Source organism: Penicillium waksmanii (genome assembly GCF_028829765.1).
Source record: "Penicillium waksmanii strain IBT 27052 chromosome Unknown utg000007l:1.0-4314555.0:1.0-4317578.0, whole genome shotgun sequence".
In the NCBI taxonomy this organism is placed as follows: Eukaryota; Fungi; Ascomycota; class Eurotiomycetes; order Eurotiales; family Aspergillaceae; genus Penicillium; species Penicillium waksmanii.
This window is the reverse complement of record NW_026643253.1, coordinates 3,919,996-3,933,139: the sequence shown is the minus strand read 5'-3', so window position 1 is coordinate 3,933,139 and position 13,144 is coordinate 3,919,996. Positions and strand designations below refer to the sequence as shown.

The 13,144-nt window shown below is 48.9% G+C and overlaps 4 protein-coding genes across 4 annotated transcripts; 2 read left to right on the top strand and 2 right to left on the bottom strand.

Moving 5' to 3' along the window:
* Positions 1-3,544: 3,544 nt before the first annotated feature.
* Positions 3,545-5,648, top strand: N7481_008315 (uncharacterized protein; the record flags this gene model as incomplete). Its single annotated transcript, XM_057267534.1, has 3 exons — positions 3,545-3,889; positions 4,079-4,771; positions 4,806-5,648. The coding sequence occupies 3 exons, from the start codon at positions 3,545-3,547 to the stop codon at positions 5,646-5,648; spliced, it is 1,881 nt and encodes a 626-aa protein (XP_057121735.1).
* Positions 5,649-7,412: 1,764 nt separating this feature from the next.
* Positions 7,413-7,955, bottom strand: N7481_008314 (uncharacterized protein; the record flags this gene model as incomplete). The annotated part of the gene is made up of 1 exon (XM_057267533.1): positions 7,413-7,955. The coding sequence occupies one exon, from the start codon at positions 7,953-7,955 to the stop codon at positions 7,413-7,415; it is 543 nt and encodes a 180-aa protein (XP_057121734.1).
* Positions 7,956-9,416: 1,461 nt separating this feature from the next.
* On the top strand, positions 9,417-11,370 carry N7481_008313 (Zn(II)2Cys6 transcription factor domain-containing protein; the record flags this gene model as incomplete). Its single annotated transcript, XM_057267532.1, has 2 exons — positions 9,417-10,868; positions 10,942-11,370. 2 exons carry the CDS (start codon positions 9,417-9,419, stop codon positions 11,368-11,370), a joined length of 1,881 nt encoding a protein of 626 aa, XP_057121733.1.
* A 92-nt stretch (positions 11,371-11,462) lies between these two features.
* N7481_008312 (peptidase C45 acyl-coenzyme A:6-aminopenicillanic acid acyl-transferase) lies at positions 11,463-12,821 on the bottom strand (the record flags this gene model as incomplete). Its single annotated transcript, XM_057267531.1, has 2 exons — positions 11,463-12,615; positions 12,670-12,821. 2 exons carry the CDS (start codon positions 12,819-12,821, stop codon positions 11,463-11,465), a joined length of 1,305 nt encoding a protein of 434 aa, XP_057121732.1.
* Positions 12,822-13,144: the final 323 nt, after the last annotated feature.

The following is a 13,144-nucleotide window of genomic DNA, read 5'->3' as shown; positions in this document are numbered from 1 at the left end:
CTCTGCCTACTAGTTAACTAGTGATAGTTAGTTATGCCTTGGACTTGGAACTAGCAGACGCGGACCCTTTTGTATTGCTGGAGATAGTGACAGCAGGCTCTTAACTTGAACCCCCATTCACCGACGCAGTACGGAGTACATACGAGTAAGAGGATTTTGTACTCTGTTAAGTGGCAAGAATCTGAGGCCCAAAGACATACATAGCACTGCCCCCGTGGTCTAACGTGCTTGTGTGCATATGGTGTTCCCCTTTCTGCTCTCGAAAATGACAGTCAAGTTCGAGACTACCTAGTTCACTATATCATCTCGTCTAGAACGGCACCAGAAACCACCACCTCAACTCCGTCGATGAACCCACAGTCGCGGTGTTCAGCTGTCATCGGATCAACCGGGTACAACAATTAATAATCAATCAATCCGGTTTGTTTTGAACTGCAAGTGCACAGCATACTAGTAGTGCTAGTAGTGAGGTCATAGTATTCAAATAGTATACCTATAGTGCAGCGCAGGTGGCAGATATAGACACCTCTCATTTCTGTTTTGTACCTGTTCTGACTTCTGACGACTATTTCCTACGCAACCCGACGGGGTAGATTCTTTCGAGTACAGAGCAAACTGAGACTCACACGACTCACCACGCTCAAAAGCCCGGGGCATCCGGGGCATCCCAAGCTTTTGTAGTGGGCGTAGCACGGCGCTTATGCACGACTTCACAAATAGCTCCAAGCTTTGGTCAAGTTATTCGGATCATGTGGTGACATGTCTCATACGAGTAGTGAACTGTCCACAAACCAAGTACGGAGCACTCGTATGGAGCAAGACCTCGTAGGTCTTACGGTGATCGACCTTGAGGTGCAACCATTCGAGTTAGTCTAAGGCGTGGACCAGTCTAGTCCATCTCGAGGGGATTTGCTGCCAATCTGGAATCTGGCGATACCTTCATCTCACCCCCTTTTCCTAAAATTACCCATCTTCGTCCTAGTCCATCCTTCGAACTTCGAACTTCGTAATCCTGACACCACCAGTGGGATCTACCAGGCATCAACATCCGCAAGATTGGAATCGGCATCGGTATCAGCCGGGAGTCCCGGAACGACTCCGGAGGCGCCAATGGCTTGCCCCTAGTCGCTAGACCGTGAGGCTATTATTTAATCCTGTCGCACTTTTCTCGGAATCAAGGGACCCATCGACTTGGGTCTTGGGTTCGGTCAACCCACCACGACTCCCCACTCGCTGGACACTGCACGGTGTCTCCGGACGGAGACGGAGAACGGAGAACAGAGTTGGCGTGCAAGTGCCGGGGAAGTACGAAGATCGACCGTCCGAAAAAGGGGGTCTGTGAACAAGCATATCCCGAACCGAAGAGGCCCTGGAGAAAGCTGAAGAATAGAGCTCTGGGTCAAAGGATTCAAGAGATCCAAAACCTTTACGCCAGTCTCAGTTCCTACCCTATGTACGGAGTACTCGTACGAGTATCCATTCAGCATAGCCACAGCCCCTCCTGAGCACTCTACCTACTCCGTACTTCGTTGACCAAAAAAAAGGGGGAGGGGACGTTCGGAAGAAAAGCAGGTAGCTCCGGAAGCTTTCCCCATCCTCACGGTACTAGTTTAAGCCGGCGTGTGCCAAACCTGAACATTGGGATGGGATTGGAAGACGCTTATTGGCGAAGGAGGAGAATAGCAGCCCAGCAGACCCTCGCGGAGCTTCGCTAGGAACTCCACCCAGAAGAATGCGGTCGGGATCTGACGTTTCCACTCGAGGGAGGGGGGGGCTTCTCGTAGGCTCTAGTGAGATTCTAGCTGGAGTTATGGAAGGGCAGAAGTGCTTCGGCGCAGGCGCTAGAAACGGGGGATGAGCGGATCGTGGAGCCAGGGGGTGGAAAATCGCAGGTTTCAATTTCTGAGAGTGGGACCGTTTGGTGGGTGAGGTGGACTCATGGTGTTATGCGCCGTCAAGAGGCGACCGAGTGCAGCTAGAAGAAGAAGGCAAAAAGAGAAGAAAATCTTTTAATCAAAAATAAAAAAGTAAAAATAAAATAAATAAAAAAGGGCCGGGGAATGGAATCGCTGGGCCGTCCCGTCGGACCAAACTATTGCTATTGCTATTGCTATTGGCGAAGCGAGTTGGATTCCCCTGAAAGGAGCAGAAATGGGAATTGGCCGTGGCGTCAAATGAGAAGGGAGTTTGGGGGTGGAAGATAATAATAACATACAGTAATACCATTGGGGGGGGGGGGGGTGGCGAGGAACGATGATTCAAGGCTATTACGGAGACAGTATGGTACCCATTGTACTCGTACGGAAGAGATAGGGGGGTTTATGGGAAGAGAAGGGCATTGTAGATGGAGATATCGCCGTGGACATGGGTGTGTCAAGTAAAGCACCAACTTGAATGCACGAGGCAAGGCGTGACCCGAGAGCAGGGGGGAGGGCGATGTCAGTTTGAAACTGCTCGTGCGAGATCCACGTTCGTCTATTTCCAAGATTTATGTTATTTTATTACAGAGGAACCTTGGAAGATGGATGGACCGGATATATGGGTGTAGCATTCAGTCCGATACTAGGAGTAGTACTTTAAAACTGCCACGGCATGCCATATGAGTAGATAGGATAAGTTTGCTCGGCAGTTGAGCAGTCGTACGTAGTACTAATTAACACATTGGTTACTAAGTGACATTGGCAGGTTTAAGCGTAGTTGTTCTGCCAGCCCTGGAGGTCAGGTGTATATAGTCCGAGTGTGGTGAGTGTACGGAGTATAAGTCAGTAGAATGAGCAGGTTTAATAACCAGAACTGGAATATTCTGGATATTTTGTATACTCGTAAACACATACCAAGGTATGCTCTATTATTACAGTGTCCATATGCTGCTGCTGCTACTACTACTACTACTACTACTACTACTACTACTACTATGGCTATGGCTTGTCAGGGGCAATAATAGTAGGGAGTACAGGAATAGTGGAGGGAGTGGAGGATCTAATGGATCCTGAATATAGTAATACTACTTGAAATATTGTCATTACATATATTTATAGTATACTCTCTAGTATACTATACTACACTATACTACGCTGCCCTGCTGTATACTGCGTATACTGCCATCACCATCTGTCGTGAGTCTTGGCGGTGGATCACCCACTTCGCCCCTTCAAAATCCTCTTCTCCCCCGCTCTCCCTTTGCCTTTTGCCCTGACTGACTCCTCTACGGGCGTCTGCCTCTTCTCTTTTTATAAAAAGCAATATCCGTTTTTTATCTCATTTCCCTTTCCATTCACCCCCCACACACCCCCCCCTTCCCCCCCGAGTCCACCCCCCCTTTTCCATGATCCGGGCACTTCACGACTCTGCATCCTCGTGAGCGATTTTGGTTTTTGCTTTCTCTCCGACTTTTTCCTCTCGCCAAACCATCTCCCATGTCCGAGTAGCTTCGTACTCCTTCGAGTCTCGATCCTCTCTCTCTCTCTCTTCTCCTTCCTCCCTCTGTTGTGCGTCTGTGTTGTGGCAACCCACATTCCTCGGGTCTTCAAGGAATCCATCCACAATGAGTTATCAGCAGCATCCGGACATGTATCACGATCCCGCCGCGCGTTCCCCTGGCTCTCAGCGGCACCAACAACCTTTACATCGACAGAGTTCACGACAGTTTGACGCCTACGGTCCCATGCCTGTCAACCTCTACGAGGATCAGATGGCTCGCTACGAGACCTCCCGGCTTGAACGGTTGAACCCGTCCCTTCAACAGAACAATTCTTCCTATGCCTACGACCTGTCCGGCTCGCAGACATGGAACCCGAATGGTTTTGCCAACGCTCAGTCCCTGGGAGGTATCCGGTCGGCTTCTGCTAGTCTGAAGCCGAATGCTCGTGGTCGAACTGCTCTGCCGACGGTAAGAAAAGAACCAACTGGCGTGTTGCGTGTTGTGTTGTGGTTTTTCTTCCACCCCCCTCCCTTTTTTTTTTCCTTGGGGGACAACACCCCATCAATAAAAAATGCCACCACACACACACACACCCACCTGTAACAACGCTCCCCTTTCTTAGGACTCACCGGCTAATTTTTGGAATTTTCCGATCAGACTTGGCTGGATCAGCAACCAGGAGTTCCCGGTGCCTTTTCTAACCTGGGCTCGGGCCCTGTTCAAAGCACCGCGATGCGCCCGGAGGCATCCGCCTCCTCCGAAGGCGATGACGAACTCATCCCAACCGCCATCGTCATCAAGAACATCCCGTTTGCCGTCAAGAAGGAGCAGCTCGTTCAGTTGATGACCGAACTGAACCTGCCCTTGCCTTACGCCTTCAACTACCACTTCGATAATGGGGTCTTCCGTGGTCTTGCCTTCGCCAACTTCACCTCCGCGGAGGAGACGGCTACCGTCATCGACATGCTGAACCACTTCGAGCTGCAAGGTCGCAAATTGCGGGTGGAGTACAAGAAGATGCTTCCCCTACAGGAGCGTGAACGGATTGAGCGGGAGAAGCGAGAGCGTCGCGGTCAGCTGGAAGAGCAGCACCGCCCCATGGGAAATACTCTCCAAACACAGAGCTCCATGTCCTCTCTGACCTCGCACATTCCTGCTACTTCCCCCTCGCCAGTTTCTCAACGCGGCCAGAAGCTCGGTAAGTCGAACAACATGACGCCCCTTGGTTATCGTGGAACCACCCCGGTCCCTGATCGTGAAGACCAAGTTGAGGTGGATTTGAACGACAGCCAAACGCTCTCTTATTACTCGGAACTTCTGCTGTTCAAGCAGGATAATGCTCGGGATTCGGTCATCTTCCCCCCCCAACCTCACCCCGACCCAGCGACGCACGGTTCACACTCTGGCGCACAACATGGGCCTGGCCCATGCCTCCCGCGGCAGTGGGGATCAGCGTCAGGTCCAGGTCTTCAAGGTTGCTCCTGGCACCAACCTGAGCCCGCCCCTGTCCTCGATCCCCCCTGCCGGTCAGCCCGATAACTCTCGTCGGGGCCTGAACCGGGCAGCTACCATTGACTTTAGCGAGGCTCGTAACGAAGGTGGTAATGGTGGTGGTGGTGGTGGAGGTGGTCCCGGCGGTTTCAACACTCTTCGTGGTGGCCAGAGCTCCAACTTTCTGGGTGTGATGGATTCGCCCGGTAACTTCGCCAACACGCAAAACCTGCGCGCCGCCAAGTCCTTCGCCGACCTGCGATCCTATACCCCATCCCCGGTCCCTTCCTCTGCCAGCTTCCCGGCCGCTCTGCAGTCCAACGGAACTCGCATGCAGTACGAGGGAGCCCCGACCGCGAGCTCCAACACCCCCACCCTCAACTCCGCCCAATCCGGTTCCTCACTCGGTATCCAGCGGGATGATAATCTTTTGGTCAACAGTCTTGGTGGTTTATCACTTGGTACAGGCATTGGTGGCCCAAATGCGAGCCCTCGGCGATTGCGCGGTATGTTCTCTTGGGAGGGGGACAGCCAGCCCTCGGCCGCAGGTGCCATTGGTAGCAACCGCGGAATGGGAGTTGGTTTTGACAATGCCCAGCAAGAGCGCATGCCGGTTCGCCAACCTCGTGGCCCGACCCCCGAGAAGGGCACCGGTTTCCGCCGCCAAAACGGACACCAGACTCGCGGCAGTGACGAACTCCGAGCCAACTCCGGTGTCGAAATCATCGTGGAGTAGAGCGTGCAAATAACCACCCCCAAAAAACAACTACCCCGACAAAACAAGAAAAAACAAAACAAAACAAAGAACAACAAGACGCTAGCATACCTACCTCTCCTCCTCCAATGCTGGCAAGCGACATGAATTCGACGATGGCCCAAGCCAAGTCCATTACCCCGTTCCGCTCCCCCTATTTTCTTGCCAGCATCCGACCTGATTTGCCGCGAAACGAATACGACACACATTGTATCACGAGGCCCTGTTCTGCGAAATTACCGGCTTACGATTCGATGAGGGATGACGAGATGACAAACAAAAAAAAAAGACCAGAAAAATCCACTGTTTCGCTGATCTAGCCAAGTTTAGACGTTATTTTTGGGGCAGCCCAGCACTCGCCACAGTTTTCCCCGGTTGCCGAGTAAACTCTGGACTCTTTTTTATTATATTTTTTTTTTCCTTTCTTCATTTTTACTTTTTTTTCTTCTTCTATCTTCTTGATTTTCTCTACCCGCGGGCGCCCGTTTGCAAATCTCCATGGCTTGTTTTCTCTTGTGTTCCCTTCCCTCCGGAGACGCTCGGAGCGGATCACGACCCTCACGCCGCTTGGTGACGCGGGACGCATACGAAGAATGACCTTCAAAAGAACCCTGCCCAATGGCAGGAGACACGACAATATCAGCATTTGCATATTCTTGCCTGTTAAGTTTCTCCCTTTCTTCTTTTTTTTCTTCTTCTTTTCTTTTCATCCTTTTTCTGTCTGTACATGGGGCGACTTGCATCCATTTAATGTTTTGGTTCGCCCTTTACTCTTGTTTGGTTATACATCCTCTCCCGTCTCCCCTAATGTCTCGAGTTGCTATATATCTGCAACACCGATCGGGGAGACGGGGGAGGAGTCACCAATACCGCCAGATGTGGCGAGCATCTACCTCCCTCTACTCTCCTCTCTGCTATTCAGCTTGCAGAAATCGACAGTTTCTCGGGCGTCCTTTGGTGCTATATTTTTTGTCTTGATCTAAACTGGTGTATGGATGGCAATTTGATTATTCCAATGTTGTATTGAATGATTCAACTCATCTATCTCATACTTCGGCTCGATTTTGACGAATGCTTATGTGCCCGAGCTTCCCTCGAGGGTTCTTTTCTCTTCATGTTTGGTATCCTTGCAGATTTGGGGGATTTCTCTTTTGATTTTGTACTCAGATCTTGAAAATCAATGTACCTTTTAGTGCTATACTTCCAAGGTTCCCAAGATGTAGCTCTGCCTAAAGTAGTGCTGGTATGGTGCTCTATAGCCGCAATCGATCAAGTGTTTTAAGTTCCTGTCAGGGTCCTAGAATTCCTATAATGCTTTGTCACAGTGAAACTATTCTGCCTATATAAATTGCTAGAGTCGAACAATTGTGGGTATACATTGAGTATAGAACTGGGTAGGGTAACAAATGGTATAATATTTACCTCTAATACTGGCAATCTCCCCACTGATACTCCAAACATCGAGCATCGAGAGTGGTTCCAAGGTTGTTCGTTTTTCTGTAGGAGACCTTCCGTTCAACCGCTACTTCTTCCTGTAGAGAATATCATTCTTTGCTTCATATGGGTAATTCAAGTTTTTCACTTGACTTGAGCGATAGGTTCTTCTAAATATTATCCTGTATCAATCATTGAAAGCCGTTCATCAACATTGTCGGACGAGTTTATCGGTTGTCCTTGGTACCATATAGACTTTCAAAGATTGCGGCCGTCCCTCCTTCTAGATTTGTCATTGGCTGCATACAATTTCTAATTTTGAGGGATCTCAAACATTGCGTCGGCAAGGTCGGTGATTTCTTTGACTTCAAGCCCCTTCAAAGCTTGGATGATCTCGTCGACTGTGCTCTGGGGAAGCCCTTGCTTGTCCCAAGAGTAAATATCCATTCCAGCGGGCGTAAAGAGTGTTTTCGCAAAATAGGTGACAGCCCATTTATTGTTCCCATCGACATGTCCAAATCCAAGACACTCCCAGTGCGAACTTGCGATCTTCAGCCAGCCTTTGCCTCGCCAATCCCAAGCGCCCGGGTTTCCTGGTGTGGGAGTATCCACTCCATTGATAGACTCAATCTTGTCAGAGCCAATGGCCTGATATCGTACAAGATCATCCATTTTCACACCCGCAGAGTCAATCTCCTTGTAGGTGATGTTGACGTTGCGTTTGCCCTTCCATAGGGGGAGACTTGAGTGGGTCACATGCCATGTGCCCATGAGGAATTCATTTGTTGGAGGCGCACATTTCTTCGCCTGCTTGGCATATATTTGAGGACAGCCTATCTCAGTGATTGTTGCCATTGTTTGGAGGTGGCGAGGGGTCATGTAGAGTAGAGGTGAAGAGGGGAAGTTCAAGTGATCAACGTGATTTCTCCTAATGCAGTGGATACTTGTCGCCTTATCTGTCAGGCAGGAATACTAAACATGCCCAGATTTCAATAAGAAATCAACGACCAAGTAAAATAGAAGAAGTTTGTACCAGATAATATACTGGATAATATTATGGATCGAGTGATACACTCAACTATATGGTGCCCACTTATGTGGTGAGGGTACTAGTATATGGCAGAGGGTCTATATCTCCGTGAAATCTTAGATGGACCAATAAATTCTACAATATTTCAATTCGTCTTATCAGTTATCATGTCATCAAAAGGCGTGAAACTATCCAGACCTGAAAGATCAACTTAGGGGTTTGAAACCCATGAGTCTTGAGTTAAAAGGATATAGATTGTGCTTCATAGAAATCTAGCTAGCTATCTCAATGCACCGGTGGGTCGTGGGGTAAAGCCACCATATCGTAGTACTAGCAGTCCATAGCGGCCTTCTACTCTAGATGCTCTAGTCAGTTATATCTACGAGTAGCAGAATATCCATAAGTTTCCTTTTATTTTCTTGTCCAGTATTTCTCGGCCTAGACAATTTTAAGGCCACAAAAGCATCTATCTGAATAGCTCCATTCAGCTGAGCACCGCCAACATTAAATCCCACTTTATTTGCATGTCCAGGCCGTCGTCAACACTAACACACTCCAAAATGCTTTGGGGCTTCCATCATCCGGTCATCCAGCAGAATTTTGACTTGCTGAGCCAGAGAGAACAACACTAGTGCTAGTTAGAGGGCTCCGAGGAAGGAGGAGGCAGAGCAAAGGTAGGAAGAATAACGGGGGTAGAACGAGGCCGACGGTTGGGAAACTCGGGGTCCTGACGTAGTCGCTTGTAGAAAAAGGTCAAGGGTTTCCAAGCAAGGAAGACCTCCTTGGTGTCTAGTTTGATGCCCTCCGAGCTGAAGTGGACCCTGTACAGCTGAGATTTGTCTCCTAGGTCCAGCGCCTATAACATCTCCGTCTCTCTGGGCATGTACCCTACATCCATCAATAGAAATTTAAGTTCATCTCGCTATTATATTAATACTAGTAGTATAAGGTGTTAAGGGAGGAAGGAGATGGAGATGATGAAAGGTGTAGATTATGAAGACAAAGGAGGGAGGTCGATATAGGTCGATCTGGACCTGCCTGAGGAATCGCCTCGACACAAGTTCCAGCAAAATAGATATCTCTTTCTTTACGCAGGAATTACTAGTGATTCGTGGTATTTTGATTCCCAGATGGTGTGGCTTCGGTAGTTCGGCAGTTGTAGTTGCAGTTGTATAGTAGAGTGGGGGCTAAGAAGTCAACTCGATTTCACCCGGAAATGCGGAGAACCCCAACTTCTCTCCACCCTGCATCCTGGCTACATTGACGTACCGCAATTCGCTGCAAACATGCCACAGTCAACAGCACCCCGAGCCTCGCGTTCTGTCTCGGGGTGTCTGACCTGCCGCCGGCGTAAAGTCAAGTGCACTTCTCGCTCCTCTCCATGCGAGCCTTGCAGCCGCCTTCGCCTATCCTGTATTGCCTCCTTCCAGGAAAACATCAGAGTTTGGTCAGCATCCGGAGGTTTGAGACCGAAAAATACAACTAGAACGAGAGATACGAGGCGATCCATCCACACAGTCTCCAGCCAAGTGCTGTTTCCAGAAGACAGCCAAGTCGATCAAGCAGCATCACCAGGCCTGGCTGAAGATTGTTCTCCCAGAAACGCCATCTACGACCTTTCAGAGAGGATAAAATCTTCGACCAGCACCAACCGTCCAGGTGACTCCGTTCAAACAACCGTGGCTACTGGATCGATCAACACTTCTATTTGTGAAGATGTTCCAGAGGGCAATAATGATCTAACTCTCAGTGTGTCGAGACAGTCAGCATATGACCCAAGCCCCATTGATTCCTGGATAGCATTTGGCTCGTCACTGCCACCTTACTCGCCTATTTTCAATTCTCTACACGTCGATGATAGCCTGTCGGGTATACTAAGTACGTTACCAGGTCAAAATTGGGACATCGCCACTTGGACTCAGTATATGAACCGAGTTCCAGAGTGGCTTTCAACCAAAAGGTCAATGTGGAGCTGTTATCACTATCTCATCAACCTAGCGCAAGCAATTCCTGACTCGCCACTTTTCCACGGCATTCTAAGCTGGACATATGCCTACTTGTTCCGCTTGGGGCTGGTGTCTCCCGATCCCTCAAGGCTCAAGCATTACATGACTGCGTCAGACTCGATTCATCTATTATCGAGAGAAGCCAGTGACGGTCCCGTTTATCTCAATTTACTTGTCATCAACCCCTCCGATCGACTTTCTCAATACATTTCCACCACATTCTTCCTTTGTCAACATGATCTCATTGTGGGGGATTTCGACTCCTTTAAGACACGAATAAATGATGTGAAACAGACCTTCATAGACCGTTGGAGGAGACAAATCTTGCCTGGTGCCATAGAATCCCGCATTATAATATGGTTGGCTTTCATGGAATTACGATATCTTTTAATGGCAGGGGACGATACGAATACTGGACAAAACCCAAAGGATTTGATGGCCGTGCTGGTGGAACTCGAGGCTATTCCGGCACTACGTGGAGCTCGGCGGCAGCAATCCTATCTCATCGAATGCTTCGGAAACGGCCTTCCAAGTGAGGAAAATGATGAAGATCTCCGAAAAGAACGATGCCGTGAGAAATTTGACGCCATCTTCGCTTATCTTAGCAAAGTACGCTCGTTCAGGGCTTGGGATCAGAGCGCAAAATTGCGGATGGCTGCAGAGCCGTTGGTTGAAGAGTTACGTGAAGCAAAGATAGATGCGCTGCGCGCAGATCTTGGGCGCATTCATGCGGTAAGTTTTTCCCGTAATCAAAAATCACTCCCAGAATATTTCTACTAGGATGATACTTACGATATGTTAGGAGTGCAAGTTGGTGGTTGCTTCCCAAGAGCTACCTAGCACTGTTTATGAAAACTTTGATAGTGGGATATTTGCTATCATGACAGTCAAAGCACTTTCTCTCTCTGCCACGATCATGCTCAACCAAACAATTGGCCGCAATCTGCGAACAGATGAACAAACACAATCAGCGGCGCATGAGTTGATCCAAATTGCCCGAATATTTAGAAAGTCCCAACGCCTTGTTTCGCCTTGCTCGACTATCTGGCCCCTTCCAATTTTCTTCGCTGGGATTGGGGTCACCGATGAGATTTACCAGGATTGGGCTTTGGGTTATATGAAGGAGCTTGAACATTGGGGAGCCCATGTCGTCAGAGCCAAGGATACCATGGAGCACTTGATTGACATGCAAGCTAAAGACGGCGACAGAGTAAATGTTAGAAACTTCTTATGAGAATATTGAATTGACAGGCATGAAATGATTCCTTTTGCGTAACAGAGTCTCGGCGTCAGCGCCTAATCTATCCAAGTTGGTTGGAACCAATCTCATGGCACTTCTGGGCGCTCAATTCCTTCTCCATTTTTCTTCCGTTCAAAATCGATCGAGTTCCTTGGGCCGCCAAGGCTAAATGTTTTGAAATGGCCCTGACAGGGAGGGCCTTTGCAAGTCGTGATAGTGCCTTGGGAGAGATTATAAATGACACAAGTGACAGTGGCAGTCGTTCCTCGGAATGGGTAACCAGGAAGATCCCCAATCACTCTGTCAAGCGGATCCTTGTCTGGATGACAGCACAAGGCTTCAGGATAACTCAAGTGGTCCGAAAATGCCTTGATGAGCTGCTCAGTCGTCAACAGACCCTTTGTGTACGGTCGAACTCCTTGTTCCAGGCGCTGCCGACGGAACCAACTGCTCCCACCGGGATATCTGTCATAGACATCATCACGAGAAAGGAATGACTTTTCTGTGAAGTGGTTCGTATGAATCAAGTAGCTATCGTCGATATCGCAGTACACCTTGTAGACTCTGCTTGGCGTGATCTCTAAACACATTCCAAATCCCTCGGCTGTAGCAAGCGTGAGATTGTTTGAGACATGGCGCGGAAATTGCTGAATGGCAGTAAACGCCTCTGAAATGTGACTGCATTCCAATACCATGCGGCGGAGAAGAGAAATCGGCATGACTGCCTTGTCGTCGACTCTTTGGTCTGGCGAATAATCCTCGGTCGACATGAGAGAATTGGCAGTAACTCCAATGCCAAGAGAGTTCATACCGGAGCGACCAAGCTGGCCAGCCTCGGTCACCAAAAATAGTGATGGCTTACCCTCTGACGGATCTGGGTGGACCTCAAGGTAAATAATGGCGTCTGTCAGCCAAAGACGTGCGGACATATCCCAATTTTGAGCGTTCAAGACATCGCCAGAAGCAGTGGTCTCTTTGAGGAAGAATGAACTTGTGCATTCATGAGCGTGCTCATACTCCCCGTCCAGTGTATGTCCGTTCGAATCCGATATACCCCTTGTCACATTGTCAGCGGGCCTGTTGAGCCGGGCAAGGTCGTATCGCGCGTTGAGAAGAACGATATCTTCCAGGGAAACGGAAGCCCCATCTGCGATACCCTTCATTTCTTCCAGGCCAGCGGGATAATGTGCTTCGATATTCGGGATATAAAGATTCTTGATGATCATGTGCATCACATCGCTACATAATGGAATGTCAGTTATGCTTCATGGCGGAAATTTTCGTAACACATACCGCTCAGCTAGCTTTCCCGGTTGTTTGTAGTATTCAACATTGGCTTGAACCTTGTCTTTGGCTTGTTGACCATGCGATAAACCCCGGTCGTATGGCAGACCGTGGACAACGACATGTTGATAGGAATTCTTATCCTCTGCGTTGATTCTCATCGTGAATCTCTACTAGTTGTGTCCTAGGCGTTCAATTGTATAATCAACCAAGCGAAACTCTCTGCTTTATAAACTCTTGGCCAATTGCCTTTCTTGAAGGGAAAGTCAATATCTCGGCTCGAATCGGAGTTTCTCTTTCAGGAGTACTTACCGACAGCCATAATCGCTTTCTAAACCTGTTTATCATATGGCATCTAATGTATATCAGCCAATTTTTGTTGGGTCGGATTACGATATTCTCTTATCTTGGCCGTCGTCGCCATTACTACCCGATTGGGTGCTGTTAGCGACCATCTCATGGGTCCGCCAATGGCACCGACTTG